The following is a 15,977-nucleotide window of genomic DNA, read 5'->3' as shown; positions in this document are numbered from 1 at the left end:
TTTGTAAGAAAAATCGCTTAATTCGGCCGATTATCGCCGATAAATCTACCCAGTGCAACCAACGAAGTGTGTGACTCCGTGGCGCAACGGTAGCGCGTCTGACTCCAGATCAGAAGGTTGCGTGTTCAAATCACGTCGGGGTCAAGCTTTTGGTTTGAAAAATCGCTTAATTCGACCGATTATCGCCGATAAATCTACCCAGTGCACCCATGAAGTGTGTGATTCCGTGGCGCAACGGTAGCGCGTCTGACTCCAGATCAGAAGGTTGCGTGTTCAAATCACGTCGGGGTCAAGCTTTTTGTTTGAAAAATCGCTTAATTCGACTGATTATCGCCGATAAATCTACGCAGTGCAACCCATGAAGTGTGTGACTCCGTGGCGCAACGGTAGGGCGTCTGACTCCAGATCAGAAGGTTGCGTGTTCAAATCACGTCGGGGTCAAGCTTTTTGTTTGAAAAGTCGCTTAATTCGACTGATTATCGCCGATAAATCTACCCAGTGCAACCCATGAAGTGTGTGACTCCGTGGCGCAACGGTAGCGCGTCTGACTCCAGATCAGAAGGTTGCGTGTTCAAATCACGTCGGGGTCAAGCTTTTTGTTTAAAAAATCGCTTAATTCGGCCGATTATCGCCGATAAATCTAGCCGTTGCAACCCATGAAGTGTGTGACTCCGTGGCGCAACGGTAGCGCGTCTGACTCCAGATCAGAAGGTTGCGTGTTCAAATCACGTCGGGGTCAAGCTTTTGGTTTGAAAAATCGCTTAATTCGGCCGATTATCGCCGATAAATCTACCCAGTGCAACCAATGAAATGCGTGACTCCGTGGCGCAACGGTAGCGCGTCTGACTCCAGATCAGAAGGTTGCGTGTTCAAATCACGTCGGGGTCAAGCTTTTTGTTTGAAAAATCGCTTAATTCGACTGATTATCGCCGATAAATCTACCCAGTGCAACCCATGAAGTGTGTGAGTCCGTGGCGCAACGGTAGCGCGTCTGACTCCAGATCAGAAGGTTGCGTGTTCAAATCACGTCGGGGTCAAGCATTTGGTTTGAAAAATCGCTTAATTCGGCCGATTATCGCCGATAAATCTACCCAGTGCAACCAATGAAATGTGTGACTCCGTGGCGCAACGGTAGCGCGTCTGACTCCAGATCAGAAGGTTGCGTGTTCAAATCACGTCGGGGTCAAGCTTTTGGTTTGAAAAATCGCTTAATTCGACCGATTATCGCCGATAAATCTACCCAGTGCACCCATGAAGTGTGTGACTCCGTGGCGCAACGGTAGCGCGTCTGACTCCAGATCAGAAGGTTGCGTGTTCAAATCACGTCGGGGTCAAGCTTTTGGTTTAAAAAATCGCTTAATTCGACCGATTATCGCCGATAAATCTACCCAGTGCAACCAACGAAGTGTGTGACTCCGTGGCGCAACGGTAGCGCGTCTGACTCCAGATCAGAAGGTTGCGTGTTCAAATCACGTCGGGGTCAAGCTTTTTGTTTGAAAAATCGCTTGATTCGACCGATTATCGTCGACAATTCTAACCAGTGCAATCGTTAAAGTATGTGACTCCGTGGCGCAACGGTAGCGCGTCTGACTCCAGATCAGAAGGTTGCGTGTTCAAAACACGTCGGGGTCAAGCTTTTTGTAAGAAAAATCGCTTAATTCGGTCGATTATCGCCGATAAATCTACCCGGTGCAACCCATGAAGTGTGTGACTCCGTGGCGCAACTGTAGCGCGTCTGACTCCAGATCAGAAGGTTGCGTGTTCAAACCACGTCGGGGTCAAGTTTTTTGTAAGAAAAATCGCTTAATTCGGCCGATTATCGCCGATAAATCTACCCGGTGCAACCCATGAAGTGTGTGACTCCGTGGCGCAACGGTAGCGCGTCTGACTCCAGATCAGAAGGTTGCGTGTTCAAACCACGTCGGGGTCAAGTTTTTTGTAAGAAAAATCGCTTAATTCGGCCGATTATCGCCGATAAATCTACCCAGTGCAACCAACGAAGTGTGTGACTCCGTGGCGCAACGGTAGCGCGTCTGACTCCAGATCAGAAGGTTGCGTGTTCAAATCACGTCGGGGTCAAGCTTTTGGTTTGAAAAATCGCTTAATTCGACCGATTATCGCCGATAAATCTACCCAGTGCACCCATGAAGTGTGTGACTCCGTGGCGCAACGGTAGCGCGTCTGACTCCAGATCAGAAGGTTGCGTGTTCAAATCACGTCGGGGTCAAGCTTTTGGTTTGAAAAATCGCTAAATTCGACCGATTATCGCCGATAAATCTACCCAGTGCAACCAACGAAGTGTGTGACTCCGTGGCGCAACGGTAGCGCGACTGACTCCAGATCAGAAGGTTGCGTGTTCAAATCACGTCGGGGTCAAGCGTTTTGTTTAAAAAATCGCTTAATTCGGCCGATTATCGCCGATAAATCTAGCCGTTGCAACCCATGAAGTGTGTGACTCCGTGGCGCAACGGTAGCGCGTCTGACTCCAGATCAGAAGGTTGCGTGTTCAAATCACGTCGGGGTCAAGCTTTTGGTTTGAAAAATCGCTTAATTCGGCCGATTATCGCCGATAAATCTACCCAGTGCAACCAATGAAATGTGGGACTCCGTGGCGCAACGGTAGCGCGTCTGACTCCAGATCAGAAGGTTGCGTGTTCAAATCACGTCGGGGTCAAGCTTTTTGTTTGAAAAATCGCTTAATTCGACTGATTATCGCCGATAAATCTACCCAGTGCAACCCATGAAGTGTGTGAGTCCGTGGCGCAACGGTAGCGCGTCTGACTCCAGATCAGAAGGTTGCGTTTTCAAATCACGTCGGGGTCAAGCTTTTTGTTTGAAAAATCGCTTAATTCGACTGATTATCGCCGATAAATCTACCCAGTGCAACCCATGAAGTGTGTGACTCCGTGGCGCAACGGTAGCGCGTCTGACTCCAGATCAGAAGGTTGCGTGTTCAAATCACGTCGGGGTCAAGCTTTTGGTTTGAAAAATCGCTTAATTCGACCGATTATCGCCGATAAATCTACCCAGTGCAACCAACGAAGTGTGTGACTCCGTGGCGCAACGGTAGCGCGTCTGACTCCAGATCAGAAGGTTGCGTGTTCAAATCACGTCGGGGTCAAGCTTTTGGTTTGAAAAATCGCTTAATTCGACCGATTATCGCCGATAAATCTACCCAGTGCACCCATGAAGTGTGTGACTCCGTGGCGCAACGGTAGCGCGTCTGACTCCAGATCAGAAGGTTGCGTGTTCAAATCACGTCGGGGTCAAGCTTTTGGTTTGAAAAATCGCTAAATTCGACCGATTATCGCCGATAAATCTACCCAGTGCAACCAACGAAGTGTGTGACTCCGTGGCGCAACGGTAGCGCGTCTGACTCCAGATCAGAAGGTTGCGTGTTCAAATCACGTCGGGGTCAAGCTTTTTGTTTGAAAAATCGCTTAATTCGACCGATTATCGTCGACAATTCTAACCAGTGCAATCGTTAAAGTATGTGACTCCGTGGCGCAACGGTAGCGCGTCTGACTCCAGATCAGAAGGTTGCGTGTTCAAATCACGTCGGGGTCAAGCTTTTTGTTTAAAAAATCGCTTAATTCGGCCGATTATCGCCGATAAATCTAGCCGTTGCAACCCATGAAGTGTGTGACTCCGTGGCGCAACGGTAGCGCGTCTGACTCCAGATCAGAAGGTTGCGTGTTCAAATCACGCCGGGGTCAAGCTTTTTGTTTGAAAAATCGCTTAATTCGACTGATTATCGCCGATAAATCTACCCACTGCAACCCATGAAGTGTGTGACTCCGTGGCGCAACGGTAGCGCGTCTGACTCCAGATCAGAAGGTTGCGTGTTCAAATCACGTCGGGGTCAAGCTTTTTGTTTGAAAAATCGCTTAATTCGACTGATTATCGCCGATAAATCTACCCAGTGCAACCCATGAAGTGTGTGACTCCGTGGCGCAACGGTAGCGCGTCTGACTCCAGATCAGAAGGTTGCGTGTTCAAATCACGTCGGGGTCAAGCTTTTTGTTTAAAAAATCGCTTAATTCGGCCGATTATCGCCGATAAATCTAGCCGTTGCAACCCATGAAGTGTGTGACTCCGTGGCGCAACGGTAGCGCGTCTGACTCCAGATCAGAAGGTTGCGTGTTCAAATCACGTCGGGGTCAAGCTTTTTGTTTGAAAAATCGCTTAATTCGACTGATTATCGCCGATAAATCTACCCAGTGCAACCCATGAAGTGTGTGACTCCGTGGCGCAACGGTAGCGCGTCTGACTCCAGATCAGAAGGTTGCGTGTTCAAATCACGTCGGGGTCAAGCTTTTTGTTTGAAAAATCGCTTAATTCGACTGATTATCGCCGATAAATCTACCCAGTGCAACCCATGAAGTGTGTGACTCCGTGGCGCAACGGTAGCGCGTCTGACTCCAGATCAGAAGGTTGCGTGTTCAAATCACGTCGGGGTCAAGCGTTTTGTTTAAAAAATCGCTTAATTCGGCCGATTATCGCCGATAAATCTAGCCGTTGCAACCCATGAAGTGTGTGACTCCGTGGCGCAACGGTAGCGCGTCTGACTCCAGATCAGAAGGTTGCGTGTTCAAATCACGTCGGGGTCAAGCTTTTGGTTTGAAAAATCGCTTAATTCGGCCGATTATCGCCGATAAATCTACCCAGTGCAACCAATGAAATGTGGGACTCCGTGGCGCAACGGTAGCGCGTCTGACTCCAGATCAGAAGGTTGCGTGTTCAAATCACGTCGGGGTCAAGCTTTTTGTTTGAAAAATCGCTTAATTCGACTGATTATCGCCGATAAATCTACCCAGTGCAACCCATGAAGTGTGTGAGTCCGTGGCGCAACGGTAGCGCGTCTGACTCCAGATCAGAAGGTTGCGTTTTCAAATCACGTCGGGGTCAAGCTTTTTGTTTGAAAAATCGCTTAATTCGACTGATTATCGCCGATAAATCTACCCAGTGCAACCCATGAAGTGTGTGACTCCGTGGCGCAACGGTAGCGCGTCTGACTCCAGATCAGAAGGTTGCGTGTTCAAATCACGTCGGGGTCAAGCTTTTGGTTTGAAAAATCGCTTAATTCGACCGATTATCGCCGATAAATCTACCCAGTGCAACCAACGAAGTGTGTGACTCCGTGGCGCAACGGTAGCGCGTCTGACTCCAGATCAGAAGGTTGCGTGTTCAAATCACGTCGGGGTCAAGCTTTTGGTTTGAAAAATCGCTTAATTCGACCGATTATCGCCGATAAATCTACCCAGTGCACCCATGAAGTGTGTGACTCCGTGGCGCAACGGTAGCGCGTCTGACTCCAGATCAGAAGGTTGCGTGTTCAAATCACGTCGGGGTCAAGCTTTTGGTTTGAAAAATCGCTAAATTCGACCGATTATCGCCGATAAATCTACCCAGTGCAACCAACGAAGTGTGTGACTCCGTGGCGCAACGGTAGCGCGTCTGACTCCAGTTCAGAAGGTTGCGTGTTCAAATCACGTCGGGGTCAAGCTTTTTGTTTGAAAAATCGCTTAATTCGACCGATTATCGTCGACAATTCTAACCAGTGCAATCGTTAAAGTATGTGACTCCGTGGCGCAACGGTAGCGCGTCTGACTCCAGATCAGAAGGTTGCGTGTTCAAATCACGTCGGGGTCAAGCTTTTGGTTTGAAAAATCGCTTAATTCGACCGATTATCGCCGATAAATCTACCCAGTGCACCCATGAAGTGTGTGACTCCGTGGCGCAACGGTAGCGCGTCTGACTCCAGATCAGAAGGTTGCGTGTTCAAATCACGTCGGGGTCAAGCTTTTGGTTTGAAAAATCGCTAAATTCGACCGATTATCGCCGATAAATCTACCCAGTGCAACCAACGAAGTGTGTGACTCCGTGGCGCAACGGTAGCGCGTCTGACTCCAGATCAGAAGGTTGCGTGTTCAAATCACGTCGGGGTCAAGCTTTTTGTTTGAAAAATCGCTTAATTCGACCGATTATCGTCGACAATTCTAACCAGTGCAATCGTTAAAGTATGTGACTCCGTGGCGCAACGGTAGCGCGTCTGACTCCAGATCAGAAGGTTGCGTGTTCAAATCACGTCGGGGTCAAGCTTTTTGTTTAAAAAATCGCTTAATTCGGCCGATTATCGCCGATAAATCTAGCCGTTGCAACCCATGAAGTGTGTGACTCCGTGGCGCAACGGTAGCGCGTCTGACTCCAGATCAGAAGGTTGCGTGTTCAAATCACGCCGGGGTCAAGCTTTTTGTTTGAAAAATCGCTTAATTCGACTGATTATCGCCGATAAATCTACCCAGTGCAACCCATGAAGTGTGTGACTCCGTGGCGCAACGGTAGCGCGTCTGACTCCAGATCAGAAGGTTGCGTGTTCAAATCACGTCGGGGTCAAGCTTTTTGTTTGAAAAATCGCTTAATTCGACTGATTATCGCCGATAAATCTACCCAGTGCAACCCATGAAGTGTGTGACTCCGTGGCGCAACGGTAGCGCGTCTGACTCCAGATCAGAAGGTTGCGTGTTCAAATCACGTCGGGGTCAAGCTTTTTGTTTAAAAAATCGCTTAATTCGACTGATTATCGCCGATAAATCTACCCAGTGCAACCCATGAAGTGTGTGACTCCGTGGCGCAACGGTAGCGCGTCTGACTCCAGATCAGAAGGTTGCGTGTTCAAATCACGTCGGGGTCAAGCGTTTTGTTTAAAAAATCGCTTAATTCGGCCGATTATCGCCGATAAATCTAGCCGTTGCAACCCATGAAGTGTGTGACTCCGTGGCGCAACGGTAGCGCGTCTGACTCCAGATCAGAAGGTTGCGTGTTCAAATCACGTCGGGGTCAAGCTTTTGGTTTGAAAAATCGCTTAATTCGGCCGATTATCGCCGATAAATCTACCCAGTGCAACCAATGAAATGTGGGACTCCGTGGCGCAACGGTAGCGCGTCTGACTCCAGATCAGAAGGTTGCGTGTTCAAATCACGTCGGGGTCAAGCTTTTTGTTTGAAAAATCGCTTAATTCGACTGATTATCGCCGATAAATCTACCCAGTGCAACCCATGAAGTGTGTGAGTCCGTGGCGCAACGGTAGCGCGTCTGACTCCAGATCAGAAGGTTGCGTTTTCAAATCACGTCGGGGTCAAGCTTTTTGTTTGAAAAATCGCTTAATTCGACTGATTATCGCCGATAAATCTACCCAGTGCAACCCATGAAGTGTGTGACTCCGTGGCGCAACGGTAGCGCGTCTGACTCCAGATCAGAAGGTTGCGTGTTCAAATCACGTCGGGGTCAAGCTTTTGGTTTGAAAAATCGCTTAATTCGACCGATTATCGCCGATAAATCTACCCAGTGCAACCAACGAAGTGTGTGACTCCGTGGCGCAACGGTAGCGCGTCTGACTCCAGATCAGAAGGTTGCGTGTTCAAATCACGTCGGGGTCAAGCTTTTGGTTTGAAAAATCGCTTAATTCGACCGATTATCGCCGATAAATCTACCCAGTGCACCCATGAAGTGTGTGACTCCGTGGCGCAACGGTAGCGCGTCTGACTCCAGATCAGAAGGTTGCGTGTTCAAATCACGTCGGGGTCAAGCTTTTGGTTTGAAAAATCGCTAAATTCGACCGATTATCGCCGATAAATCTACCCAGTGCAACCAACGAAGTGTGTGACTCCGTGGCGCAACGGTAGCGCGTCTGACTCCAGATCAGAAGGTTGCGTGTTCAAATCACGTCGGGGTCAAGCTTTTTGTTTGAAAAATCGCTTAATTCGACCGATTATCGTCGACAATTCTAACCAGTGCAATCGTTAAAGTATGTGACTCCGTGGCGCAACGGTAGCGCGTCTGACTCCAGATCAGAAGGTTGCGTGTTCAAATCACGTCGGGGTCAAGCTTTTTGTTTAAAAAATCGCTTAATTCGGCCGATTATCGCCGATAAATCTAGCCGTTGCAACCCATGAAGTGTGTGACTCCGTGGCGCAACGGTAGCGCGTCTGACTCCAGATCAGAAGGTTGCGTGTTCAAATCACGCCGGGGTCAAGCTTTTTGTTTGAAAAATCGCTTAATTCGACTGATTATCGCCGATAAATCTACCCACTGCAACCCATGAAGTGTGTGACTCCGTGGCGCAACGGTAGCGCGTCTGACTCCAGATCAGAAGGTTGCGTGTTCAAATCACGTCGGGGTCAAGCTTTTTGTTTGAAAAATCGCTTAATTCGACTGATTATCGCCGATAAATCTACCCAGTGCAACCCATGAAGTGTGTGACTCCGTGGCGCAACGGTAGCGCGTCTGACTCCAGATCAGAAGGTTGCGTGTTCAAATCACGTCGGGGTCAAGCTTTTTGTTTAAAAAATCGCTTAATTCGGCCGATTATCGCCGATAAATCTAGCCGTTGCAACCCATGAAGTGTGTGACTCCGTGGCGCAACGGTAGCGCGTCTGACTCCAGATCAGAAGGTTGCGTGTTCAAATCACGTCGGGGTCAAGCTTTTGGTTTGAAAAATCGCTTAATTCGGCCGATTATCGCCGATAAATCTACCCAGTGGAACCCATGAAGTGTGTGACTCCGTGGCGCAACCGTAGCGCGTCTGACTCCAGATCAGAAGGTTGCGTGTTCAAATCACGTCGGGGTCAAGCTTTTTGTTTGAAAAATCCCTTAAATCGACCGATTATCGTCGACAATTCTAACCAGTGTAATCGTTAAAGTGCGTGACTCCGTGGCGCAACGGTAGGGCGTCTGATCCAGATCATAGTTTGCTTAACAACACACATCCAAGCCTTGACCATTGCCGTGAAGCTACGTTTTCTGCTTTTTGCACTTCGTTTTCGTCTGCATCAGTGATTCGCAACGTTTTCGTGGTTGCGTACCACTTGGAGGTAAAACAATTTCGACGCGTACCACCTAGTTGAGTGTTACTAAGTAACCTATGGGATGAAGTAACAAATATTTTGGAATCACTTACGTTTTTTTTCAATTCGCACTATATCCGCAAATTACGGAAAGGTGCTCGCGTACCACCTGGAATGCCTTCGCGTGCAACTAGGCTACATGATGGTTTTACACAGAAAACATAATGTGGTTTGGCCGAATTTGGCCGTACAGTGCAAACATGGTTTGGTCGAATTGTCAAACATTTTACGCACCGCAATCGTCCGGTTCGTCGCTGCGGTCTCCACAGTTGTCCCATGTGTCGCATACGAAGCTTTGTGGAATGCATTTCCCATCTGCGCACTGGAATTGACCGGATGGGCAGCTAATGGATGCTGAAATAATATAAGACATTATGATTACATGTTTCAACAAAGGGGGATTGGGTGTTCATGGCATTTTATTTATTTTATGCAATGTTCATCTGCATAGTCTTTTTTTGCACAAACTACACATGATTTGCAAAAACTTTTCATATGCTCTTTTTGGCCCATCTTTTAGTACAGTGTCAAAAAAAATTATACATAGGATTTGATTAAGTGTTGGAAATTGGTTGATGTTTTGTCAATGGAAATGCCTGTATACTGTTCCATGAATCCCCAAATGTGCATTTATTAAAATGCCAAGCAATACCATAAAACACGATATTAAGTAATAAATCCTTACTGCAATTGAACTCGTCAGTCTGATCTCTGCAGTTTAAAGTTCCGTCGCAACGTTGGTCGTTGGTGTAGCACATTCCACTTTCACAAGTTCTCTCATCACAGGTTGGATAATCTATAAGGTACATGGTTCACAATTATATAACTGTTCTGAAATTCATTTACAAACGTTTTGATTGTATCTTTAAGCAATGTGAATGCGAAATGCCTTTTTTTTGCTCATCTGCATTTCTCATTGACAATAATAGGCTATATTTTTGGTAAGATTATATAATTCACATTCTATGTTGAAATCACAACACAACCAGTTTTAAGTAATATGTGAGCTGCAAACAAATGGCCACTACTAGGTCTTTTCAGTGCAGCTTGGTGTCACTATTTTTCTTTATGTTGTTTGGTTGTTTTATAATGCTTTGATTGACAATGATTATATTGTGTATACTACTTATTATTTTTTGCACTATGTCAGCATCTAGATATGCATTTAATCCTTACCACAGTCAGCATGCTCATCGTTGCCCTCTGGACAATCCTCAATTTTGTCGCACAGAAAGTTGAAAGGAATACAGTAGTTATTCCCACAATCCCATTGACTCAATCCACACTCAGTGTCAGCTAAACAAATGAATGCAGGAGTCAACAATGGCCATAAAATATTTTAGACGTTGTAAACTGCAATATTTGGTATGTTAAATAACTAAAAATAGCATACATGGAAATTTACAGTTTCAACTACTTATTTGTTCCAATTAAGCTTTTCACATATCACATTTTAACAAACTTGCTAATGGTTTATTTTATAAATTTAATTTAACAAAATGTCAAGTGAATGGAAAACCAGAAAAAAAGTAAGAAAGCCTCATTCTATACTATTTTGACCTATTTAGAGATATTCAACTTTACTAAGACTTACGACATCCATTTTCATCAGCTCCATCTGGACAATCGTTGTCTCCATCACACTTGAATACGTTCGAAATGCAAGTGTTGTCAGAGCACAAAAACTCATCATCATCACAGTTTACAGCTTAATCACAAAACAACCATCATTTTTCAGCCAGGTTAGATAGTTTTAAACAAAAAATTACACCATCTTTGCATTTGCACACTGTTGGCTTGAAGTAATAGGTGTTTTTTATGATAAACTCCTTTCTAAAGTTTTCAAACCTTTCTGAGACATTACTTTGCAATAAAATCATACTTACGACAGTCCTTTTCATCAGAGCCTGGGTGAGTTTCCCCTTGACAATCTGTTATGCCATCACACACCCAGTCTTGGTCAATGCATTGTCCACTGTCACATTGGAACTCATCAGATTGGCATCCTATTAAAAAATCATTAAATTTTGTGGATTTAATCAGGATGTAAATGTGTAACTGCATACATAAGAATAGTAAAATGACAAGACTACTTAGGGTTATAAAATCAATTGACCACAAACAATAAAACTGTGGAACTAGCTAAAAGCTTGCAATGCACAACTTACACCTAGCCAGACTGTCACAACTGAAATTATGCGATCATAATAATTTATTTTTAGTTTTTCAAAAACCCTACTTTTTCATAAGTCAGTAATTTGTCCACCAGCTTTGGGTTTTTTTTTCTTCGCAATTAGTTTTATTAAAGTAGCTTTGTTGCTTTTCTTGTTGCAATGTATTAAAAGAAGCAGGCAGTAAATTCACCAAAAATGTATGAGCAAGTGCGCATACTCGCTGCCGACCGACAGAAAAATCTGCTACAAAAATGGCGGGAAAAATACAAGATTATCTGAAAAATAAGTTTTTACACAAAAAAAATATGCGAAAAAAATATAAGTTAAAAGTTTGGAAAAAATAAAACGGGCAATTTTCAATCAAATAATACAATTTAAGGGACCCTTTAAACATGACTGTGAAACTTTTTGCTTGGTTTGTGCCGAAAAGGTTCGGAACGCCCTTCCCCTGAAGGTAGGCGGCGCCTAGTTCGCCTGATGGCCGCCCCGGACTTGTGACATGCAAAACATCGAGAGGCCGTGATCCCACGGCCGTTCGCGATTCTTCATGAGGAAAACACGTTTTAAATAAGCTTCAATAACATTTATAGTTTTATCAGGCTATTGCTTTTCTATTTTTCGACTGAGCTTCGCAGCGATTCTGTATGTCGCATAGCGTTTCTATTACTTGCTTCGTAAGTGAAATTTGATTTAATTTATTTGAAACATTTTGGCATTTGTTGTGACCGCTGAAAATGTGCAAACTCAAAGACGTACATTTGGCTTCGCTATATTTGCATGCAATCTTCGTATTAGAATTTTTTCAACACTGGTATACACATGGTTATATTTAATTTCACTTACGCAATAAACTTTTTGAAATAAATCAAATATTTTACACGTCGGATTTGATTTAATAACAGACCAAAATACACGAACACGCAAAAACTAAAGTGTTATCGTGTATTTGTATTAAACAATTTAAACAAGACTGCACTTCTGGCATAAATTAACGTATACTTTATTCTTCCTAAGTTTCGTCTGCCATGTACAGCAGGCTTTATTCATGTTTTTTCGTTATTTCATTTTTTCACTTACCTTGAGAAACTGCACCAGAGATCAAAACAAACAGAAATGCAGTCTGTGCGATCCACCGCATTTTGCAAATTGAAATTTAGCAATTACAAAAAAAATCATTCATGTTTTGAAAAAAACAAACTTGCTGAAAATAACGACCAAGTTAGAACTGGATGTGACCGAGATGCTTTCGACAATGCGGTGGTAACACAACATTATGGCACTTGTTATACGTGAAACCTAATAGGGGTGAATCCGGGAGAGGTTTTGAGGTAAACCGTAGTAAACTAGGGCGACAGAGTTAACTGGAGCATGCACAAATAGATTGACGCAGTGTCGTTTTTCAGGTGAATTATTTTTAAACTAACAGCTTTTTTTACAAGTTAATAGTGCAAGCGTCGTTACATGTAAGGACGTAAATATGATACATCAGCAGCAAATTGTCACCGAAATTATTATTTCTGTGAGATTCCAAAATAAAATATTAGACTGACGCTCATCGTCGACCACTCTTAAACAATTTTTGATTTCCCAGCAATATGTAGCAAAATATTGTGACAAACTATTACGTAACTTTGAGTCTTAGAGTATTTATTTATTTCTAGTCCTTGCCTAATTGCAACACGCGTTGAATTGACAGCACTCAAAAAACACTTCCAATGTCGCCACGCAGAAACACAACTGTACCGACATCCACAATCGTACAAAAATGTCCGAAATTTCGTTGAAAGCTATTTTATGAATGTTAAAGGGACAAAGGAATTGCGCAAATCGTGTGTTGTCTATGCAAGTACAAATACACCGTACAATACGTACCAGTGTGTTCGGAATTTAACGCACTGCATTCTACCTGCACTACAAAGGTGCAAAGTAATTAAATTGTGACGCATCAAAGAGCGCTTGGAACGAATGGTGTCGATTGGGTGATACGTATTGTGCTAACGTAAGTTGTTCCAAGTTTATGAGAGGTAAACAAACAAATTAAATGCACACAAACTATACGACCGATCTCTAATTGCTCCACAAATATTTATTTCCGGGTCACGAGGGTGCTTTCCTGCATGTAAAACGCATCTGTTTAGTTGCGACCATTGCCCTAAAGTTTAAATTGAAATCTTTGTGTTGTTATAAAAATCGCAAATGAATAAAACTACATATAATGCATACGTAGACCAGACATGAGTAAACTGTATATACAGAGCGCTGGGCAAAAGTTCAATGGCAATACTGCAGTTTTTCTTTGCCCCAAACTTTTTATTAAGTTCTGGCCGGGCTCGCAAATAGTTTTTTATTCTTGGTACATAATCTTATCAGTAACATGCAACATTGGTATTTTAAAGCAGAGGCAATACTACTTCTCAAAGCTATACATTTTATTCCAAATACATGACTTCAAATGTATTTTTTTTTCACTGCAATCATCTTTGTTTATTTCAGCCAAACATGTTTTTGTTAAATTTTGACAAATATGTGCTTTCGAAATCTCAAAACAGAATTTGTCAGAAGTGGGATTCGAACCCACGCCTCCATTCGGAGACCAGAACACCCATAACACCGCAGCGCGGCGAAGTTTCGCAACTTGAGTCTGGCGCCTTAGACCACTCGGCCATCCTGACTTGCCACCTACGGGCGCAGTAATTCGGGTAAGTCCATCTCTGGAGGGGGCGACGAAAAATCAGACGCATTTTAGTTTTCGCGCTGATTAAAACCGCATGATTATCACATTTTCTGTTTGTTTTAATAAACGTTTGAAGTAAACAGATTGGTGTTATTTTTTTTTGACATTTGCCCTGCGATATTTACTAATCTGTAGAAGATTCTGCACACACCGGTTCATGTGTTTTAATTTTATAACAAACCAAACTCAGATCTATCACTAAAAAAAGTTATTCGTTTTAATATTTAAACGTTTACTGTAAATGTTGATTTGTATTCGTTATAATAATCGTATGATACAACTGCATACAAGGCCACTTTTTCTACATATTAGGCCTCATCAGATCAGCTTTTGTGATGTTGGAGCAGCTCTGTGTTTAGCTTCCTTAACACACAGTATTGTCTCCAGTGCTTATATATAGTACAACATCATCTGAGCAATAACAATATATGTTCGGTTTGCAATCTAATCGACAACACTCTGAAACTTGCAACATACTAATACTGCCATACACAATATACTCATGTGGTGTTGTTTTGGTCGGGTTTGTAATTTGTTGTTGGATTTTGGCGATGACAGATTTCAAACAATGTTACAACATTCTGCCGATTTTGGAAATTAAATTCCCAGCATTCCTTCACGCAACGCAACGCGCATGCGCAGAAGGAACGACGACAATGCAGTTGTGCTGTGTTTGTTCTGTACATTTAAGTACAAAAGATGCATTTAGTTTTGTCGTTATCCATGCCATTTTGTATCTTGTCGTAGTTTTTGCGAAAAATACAAACGATTTAATTTTGTGTGAACAGAAATCCTGAGCCATGCATAAATAAAACAGCAAATCACGCATATCCGTCTTTATATACTCCACACTACGTACATTCCCCACGGTAGAGTAATTGAGGCCTACGCGTGCCAGAGCTACGTGTTTTGCGTAATATGCCGCAAATAATCGTGCTTGAGTTGCGGCGTAGTTACTTGTATTGCGTGGTGAACACATGTTTTTTGGTCTCGTGTCCATAAGCATTAAAATATCACAACATATGTGTACAAGTTTGTATAAAACCATCAAGCATCTCTGTCGTTTCTTCGCAGCAGTTTCGACTGTACTAGTTTCATTGTTGATTCCTGCGTGCGTGAAATGAAGCACTCTGTGGTACCCTCAAACGTGTATTTCTTCAAACATAAAGTTGTTCCAGTGTACAGACATAATAATATGACAATGGGCCCCTATAGCCTACTACACCCATCGGTGATAGGATGATAGCCGATTCTTATGGAATTTGAAACAACTCTTTTCCCACTCCACAAAAACCAAAAAATATTTTTGGTGGCAAAAATATTGTGTTCGAGCTGAGCTGTAGGTAATAAGAAAGGTTTACAAGTTTGGTAGCTATCGTATATTATCCAACGTCCCTCTATATTTTGTCCCTGTTTTCATGATAACGTCCATGTTTGGTTGGTACGGTTCCGCTTGATTAAACACCCACTTTACTTGTAATAAATCATGACAACGTTAAACGCTGTGTTTTTCTCTGTTCTGGGTGTTTAACCATGCGGAACCTTACCAACATTTCACTTTCACGGTTCGGCTTCCTTTTTCTCATGTTAGCAAATGCGGTGATGACGTCAGCGAGCGTCACGATTAATGGAGACATGGTCAGACCATTTCCTGTCCATTCACTATCGGCCTCTGTGAAAGTTGCGAATCACAGAGGGGATGAACTCGTCCTTCCGGTTCGTGACCCGAGCCCGGTATAACGGTGAGCGTCATGTCATTCAAAGTGCGGAAGAGTTATCTCCCATACTAAAAACTGCGATGTTTCGAAAGATCGCCGGGTAAACAGCGGGTTGTGACGACACGGAAAGGATGTATCCTTGTCACCGAGCATGCTATCTCGCAGTTTCGAGGATGTAAACAACATGGCGTTAGACCATTAAGTTACTTTTAGCTTGAAACTATATGCAAAGGAACAACTTAGCAATGTTTATATGTTTATGATAACAAAGGACAAATTTGTCGATATTTGTGGCACGCAGCGCTCGAAACACAGGGGTACAATTAAAAAAATACTTGGCAATAAAGTATATATTAAAATCCCAACACAGCGATCTTTAGACAGCTCAGATGGATTTATTAAGAGAAAAATATATTTCGCCTAAAACGGCATCATCAGTTTCTCC

The 15,977-nt window shown here is 43.6% G+C and overlaps 1 protein-coding gene and 59 non-coding genes across 60 annotated transcripts in view; 58 read left to right on the top strand and 2 right to left on the bottom strand.

The window, feature by feature from the left end:
* Nucleotides 1-12,218, bottom strand: part of LOC145913762 (low-density lipoprotein receptor-related protein 2-like) — a 70,051-nt gene extending 57,833 nt beyond the window's left edge. The window contains exons 1-6 of the mRNA XM_083001515.1: nt 12,158-12,218; nt 10,793-10,912; nt 10,501-10,614; nt 10,083-10,202; nt 9,592-9,702; nt 9,141-9,260 (exon numbers count right to left, since the gene is read on the bottom strand). Coding sequence (XP_082857641.1) covers nt 9,141-9,260; nt 9,592-9,702; nt 10,083-10,202; nt 10,501-10,614; nt 10,793-10,912; nt 12,158-12,218 — 646 coding nt within the window. The remainder of the gene's footprint in view (nt 1-9,140; nt 9,261-9,591; nt 9,703-10,082; nt 10,203-10,500; nt 10,615-10,792; nt 10,913-12,157) is intronic.
* On the top strand, nt 73-144 carry Trnaw-cca (transfer RNA tryptophan (anticodon CCA)). The gene has a single exon. It is a non-coding gene; the product is annotated as a tRNA-Trp (tRNA).
* On the top strand, nt 221-292 carry Trnaw-cca (transfer RNA tryptophan (anticodon CCA)). The gene has a single exon. It is a non-coding gene; the product is annotated as a tRNA-Trp (tRNA).
* On the top strand, nt 370-441 carry Trnaw-cca (transfer RNA tryptophan (anticodon CCA)). The gene has a single exon. It is a non-coding gene; the product is annotated as a tRNA-Trp (tRNA).
* On the top strand, nt 519-590 carry Trnaw-cca (transfer RNA tryptophan (anticodon CCA)). Its single transcript has one exon. It is a non-coding gene; the product is annotated as a tRNA-Trp (tRNA).
* Trnaw-cca (transfer RNA tryptophan (anticodon CCA)) lies at nt 668-739 on the top strand. Its single transcript has one exon. It is a non-coding gene; the product is annotated as a tRNA-Trp (tRNA).
* On the top strand, nt 817-888 carry Trnaw-cca (transfer RNA tryptophan (anticodon CCA)). Its single transcript has one exon. It is a non-coding gene; the product is annotated as a tRNA-Trp (tRNA).
* On the top strand, nt 966-1,037 carry Trnaw-cca (transfer RNA tryptophan (anticodon CCA)). The gene has a single exon. It is a non-coding gene; the product is annotated as a tRNA-Trp (tRNA).
* On the top strand, nt 1,115-1,186 carry Trnaw-cca (transfer RNA tryptophan (anticodon CCA)). The gene has a single exon. It is a non-coding gene; the product is annotated as a tRNA-Trp (tRNA).
* Nucleotides 1,263-1,334, top strand: Trnaw-cca (transfer RNA tryptophan (anticodon CCA)). The gene has a single exon. It is a non-coding gene; the product is annotated as a tRNA-Trp (tRNA).
* Nucleotides 1,412-1,483, top strand: Trnaw-cca (transfer RNA tryptophan (anticodon CCA)). The gene has a single exon. It is a non-coding gene; the product is annotated as a tRNA-Trp (tRNA).
* Nucleotides 1,561-1,632, top strand: Trnaw-cca (transfer RNA tryptophan (anticodon CCA)). Its single transcript has one exon. It is a non-coding gene; the product is annotated as a tRNA-Trp (tRNA).
* Nucleotides 1,710-1,781, top strand: Trnaw-cca (transfer RNA tryptophan (anticodon CCA)). Its single transcript has one exon. It is a non-coding gene; the product is annotated as a tRNA-Trp (tRNA).
* On the top strand, nt 1,859-1,930 carry Trnaw-cca (transfer RNA tryptophan (anticodon CCA)). The gene has a single exon. It is a non-coding gene; the product is annotated as a tRNA-Trp (tRNA).
* Nucleotides 2,008-2,079, top strand: Trnaw-cca (transfer RNA tryptophan (anticodon CCA)). Its single transcript has one exon. It is a non-coding gene; the product is annotated as a tRNA-Trp (tRNA).
* On the top strand, nt 2,156-2,227 carry Trnaw-cca (transfer RNA tryptophan (anticodon CCA)). The gene has a single exon. It is a non-coding gene; the product is annotated as a tRNA-Trp (tRNA).
* On the top strand, nt 2,305-2,376 carry Trnaw-cca (transfer RNA tryptophan (anticodon CCA)). Its single transcript has one exon. It is a non-coding gene; the product is annotated as a tRNA-Trp (tRNA).
* Trnaw-cca (transfer RNA tryptophan (anticodon CCA)) lies at nt 2,454-2,525 on the top strand. The gene has a single exon. It is a non-coding gene; the product is annotated as a tRNA-Trp (tRNA).
* Trnaw-cca (transfer RNA tryptophan (anticodon CCA)) lies at nt 2,603-2,674 on the top strand. Its single transcript has one exon. It is a non-coding gene; the product is annotated as a tRNA-Trp (tRNA).
* Nucleotides 2,752-2,823, top strand: Trnaw-cca (transfer RNA tryptophan (anticodon CCA)). The gene has a single exon. It is a non-coding gene; the product is annotated as a tRNA-Trp (tRNA).
* Nucleotides 2,901-2,972, top strand: Trnaw-cca (transfer RNA tryptophan (anticodon CCA)). The gene has a single exon. It is a non-coding gene; the product is annotated as a tRNA-Trp (tRNA).
* Nucleotides 3,050-3,121, top strand: Trnaw-cca (transfer RNA tryptophan (anticodon CCA)). The gene has a single exon. It is a non-coding gene; the product is annotated as a tRNA-Trp (tRNA).
* On the top strand, nt 3,198-3,269 carry Trnaw-cca (transfer RNA tryptophan (anticodon CCA)). Its single transcript has one exon. It is a non-coding gene; the product is annotated as a tRNA-Trp (tRNA).
* On the top strand, nt 3,347-3,418 carry Trnaw-cca (transfer RNA tryptophan (anticodon CCA)). The gene has a single exon. It is a non-coding gene; the product is annotated as a tRNA-Trp (tRNA).
* On the top strand, nt 3,496-3,567 carry Trnaw-cca (transfer RNA tryptophan (anticodon CCA)). Its single transcript has one exon. It is a non-coding gene; the product is annotated as a tRNA-Trp (tRNA).
* On the top strand, nt 3,645-3,716 carry Trnaw-cca (transfer RNA tryptophan (anticodon CCA)). The gene has a single exon. It is a non-coding gene; the product is annotated as a tRNA-Trp (tRNA).
* Trnaw-cca (transfer RNA tryptophan (anticodon CCA)) lies at nt 3,794-3,865 on the top strand. The gene has a single exon. It is a non-coding gene; the product is annotated as a tRNA-Trp (tRNA).
* Trnaw-cca (transfer RNA tryptophan (anticodon CCA)) lies at nt 3,943-4,014 on the top strand. Its single transcript has one exon. It is a non-coding gene; the product is annotated as a tRNA-Trp (tRNA).
* Nucleotides 4,092-4,163, top strand: Trnaw-cca (transfer RNA tryptophan (anticodon CCA)). Its single transcript has one exon. It is a non-coding gene; the product is annotated as a tRNA-Trp (tRNA).
* Nucleotides 4,241-4,312, top strand: Trnaw-cca (transfer RNA tryptophan (anticodon CCA)). Its single transcript has one exon. It is a non-coding gene; the product is annotated as a tRNA-Trp (tRNA).
* On the top strand, nt 4,390-4,461 carry Trnaw-cca (transfer RNA tryptophan (anticodon CCA)). The gene has a single exon. It is a non-coding gene; the product is annotated as a tRNA-Trp (tRNA).
* On the top strand, nt 4,539-4,610 carry Trnaw-cca (transfer RNA tryptophan (anticodon CCA)). The gene has a single exon. It is a non-coding gene; the product is annotated as a tRNA-Trp (tRNA).
* On the top strand, nt 4,688-4,759 carry Trnaw-cca (transfer RNA tryptophan (anticodon CCA)). Its single transcript has one exon. It is a non-coding gene; the product is annotated as a tRNA-Trp (tRNA).
* Trnaw-cca (transfer RNA tryptophan (anticodon CCA)) lies at nt 4,837-4,908 on the top strand. The gene has a single exon. It is a non-coding gene; the product is annotated as a tRNA-Trp (tRNA).
* Nucleotides 4,986-5,057, top strand: Trnaw-cca (transfer RNA tryptophan (anticodon CCA)). The gene has a single exon. It is a non-coding gene; the product is annotated as a tRNA-Trp (tRNA).
* Trnaw-cca (transfer RNA tryptophan (anticodon CCA)) lies at nt 5,135-5,206 on the top strand. The gene has a single exon. It is a non-coding gene; the product is annotated as a tRNA-Trp (tRNA).
* Nucleotides 5,283-5,354, top strand: Trnaw-cca (transfer RNA tryptophan (anticodon CCA)). The gene has a single exon. It is a non-coding gene; the product is annotated as a tRNA-Trp (tRNA).
* Nucleotides 5,432-5,503, top strand: Trnaw-cca (transfer RNA tryptophan (anticodon CCA)). Its single transcript has one exon. It is a non-coding gene; the product is annotated as a tRNA-Trp (tRNA).
* Nucleotides 5,581-5,652, top strand: Trnaw-cca (transfer RNA tryptophan (anticodon CCA)). Its single transcript has one exon. It is a non-coding gene; the product is annotated as a tRNA-Trp (tRNA).
* Trnaw-cca (transfer RNA tryptophan (anticodon CCA)) lies at nt 5,729-5,800 on the top strand. The gene has a single exon. It is a non-coding gene; the product is annotated as a tRNA-Trp (tRNA).
* Trnaw-cca (transfer RNA tryptophan (anticodon CCA)) lies at nt 5,878-5,949 on the top strand. The gene has a single exon. It is a non-coding gene; the product is annotated as a tRNA-Trp (tRNA).
* Trnaw-cca (transfer RNA tryptophan (anticodon CCA)) lies at nt 6,027-6,098 on the top strand. The gene has a single exon. It is a non-coding gene; the product is annotated as a tRNA-Trp (tRNA).
* Nucleotides 6,176-6,247, top strand: Trnaw-cca (transfer RNA tryptophan (anticodon CCA)). Its single transcript has one exon. It is a non-coding gene; the product is annotated as a tRNA-Trp (tRNA).
* Trnaw-cca (transfer RNA tryptophan (anticodon CCA)) lies at nt 6,325-6,396 on the top strand. The gene has a single exon. It is a non-coding gene; the product is annotated as a tRNA-Trp (tRNA).
* Nucleotides 6,474-6,545, top strand: Trnaw-cca (transfer RNA tryptophan (anticodon CCA)). The gene has a single exon. It is a non-coding gene; the product is annotated as a tRNA-Trp (tRNA).
* On the top strand, nt 6,623-6,694 carry Trnaw-cca (transfer RNA tryptophan (anticodon CCA)). Its single transcript has one exon. It is a non-coding gene; the product is annotated as a tRNA-Trp (tRNA).
* Trnaw-cca (transfer RNA tryptophan (anticodon CCA)) lies at nt 6,772-6,843 on the top strand. Its single transcript has one exon. It is a non-coding gene; the product is annotated as a tRNA-Trp (tRNA).
* Trnaw-cca (transfer RNA tryptophan (anticodon CCA)) lies at nt 6,921-6,992 on the top strand. Its single transcript has one exon. It is a non-coding gene; the product is annotated as a tRNA-Trp (tRNA).
* Nucleotides 7,070-7,141, top strand: Trnaw-cca (transfer RNA tryptophan (anticodon CCA)). The gene has a single exon. It is a non-coding gene; the product is annotated as a tRNA-Trp (tRNA).
* On the top strand, nt 7,219-7,290 carry Trnaw-cca (transfer RNA tryptophan (anticodon CCA)). Its single transcript has one exon. It is a non-coding gene; the product is annotated as a tRNA-Trp (tRNA).
* Nucleotides 7,368-7,439, top strand: Trnaw-cca (transfer RNA tryptophan (anticodon CCA)). The gene has a single exon. It is a non-coding gene; the product is annotated as a tRNA-Trp (tRNA).
* Trnaw-cca (transfer RNA tryptophan (anticodon CCA)) lies at nt 7,516-7,587 on the top strand. Its single transcript has one exon. It is a non-coding gene; the product is annotated as a tRNA-Trp (tRNA).
* Trnaw-cca (transfer RNA tryptophan (anticodon CCA)) lies at nt 7,665-7,736 on the top strand. Its single transcript has one exon. It is a non-coding gene; the product is annotated as a tRNA-Trp (tRNA).
* Trnaw-cca (transfer RNA tryptophan (anticodon CCA)) lies at nt 7,814-7,885 on the top strand. The gene has a single exon. It is a non-coding gene; the product is annotated as a tRNA-Trp (tRNA).
* Trnaw-cca (transfer RNA tryptophan (anticodon CCA)) lies at nt 7,963-8,034 on the top strand. The gene has a single exon. It is a non-coding gene; the product is annotated as a tRNA-Trp (tRNA).
* Nucleotides 8,112-8,183, top strand: Trnaw-cca (transfer RNA tryptophan (anticodon CCA)). The gene has a single exon. It is a non-coding gene; the product is annotated as a tRNA-Trp (tRNA).
* On the top strand, nt 8,261-8,332 carry Trnaw-cca (transfer RNA tryptophan (anticodon CCA)). Its single transcript has one exon. It is a non-coding gene; the product is annotated as a tRNA-Trp (tRNA).
* On the top strand, nt 8,410-8,481 carry Trnaw-cca (transfer RNA tryptophan (anticodon CCA)). The gene has a single exon. It is a non-coding gene; the product is annotated as a tRNA-Trp (tRNA).
* Nucleotides 8,559-8,630, top strand: Trnaw-cca (transfer RNA tryptophan (anticodon CCA)). The gene has a single exon. It is a non-coding gene; the product is annotated as a tRNA-Trp (tRNA).
* A 1,415-nt stretch (nt 12,219-13,633) lies between the features above and the next one.
* On the bottom strand, nt 13,634-13,752 carry Trnal-caa (transfer RNA leucine (anticodon CAA)). The gene is made up of 2 exons: nt 13,715-13,752; nt 13,634-13,679 (listed from the first exon to the last, which is right to left on the bottom strand). It is a non-coding gene; the product is annotated as a tRNA-Leu (tRNA).
* Nucleotides 13,753-15,977: the final 2,225 nt, after the last annotated feature.

Source organism: Ascidia mentula, chromosome 9, assembly GCF_947561715.1.
Source record: "Ascidia mentula chromosome 9, kaAscMent1.1, whole genome shotgun sequence".
Classification (NCBI taxonomy): domain Eukaryota; kingdom Metazoa; phylum Chordata; class Ascidiacea; order Phlebobranchia; family Ascidiidae; genus Ascidia; species Ascidia mentula.
This window is presented reverse-complemented; position numbering and strand designations above follow the sequence as displayed.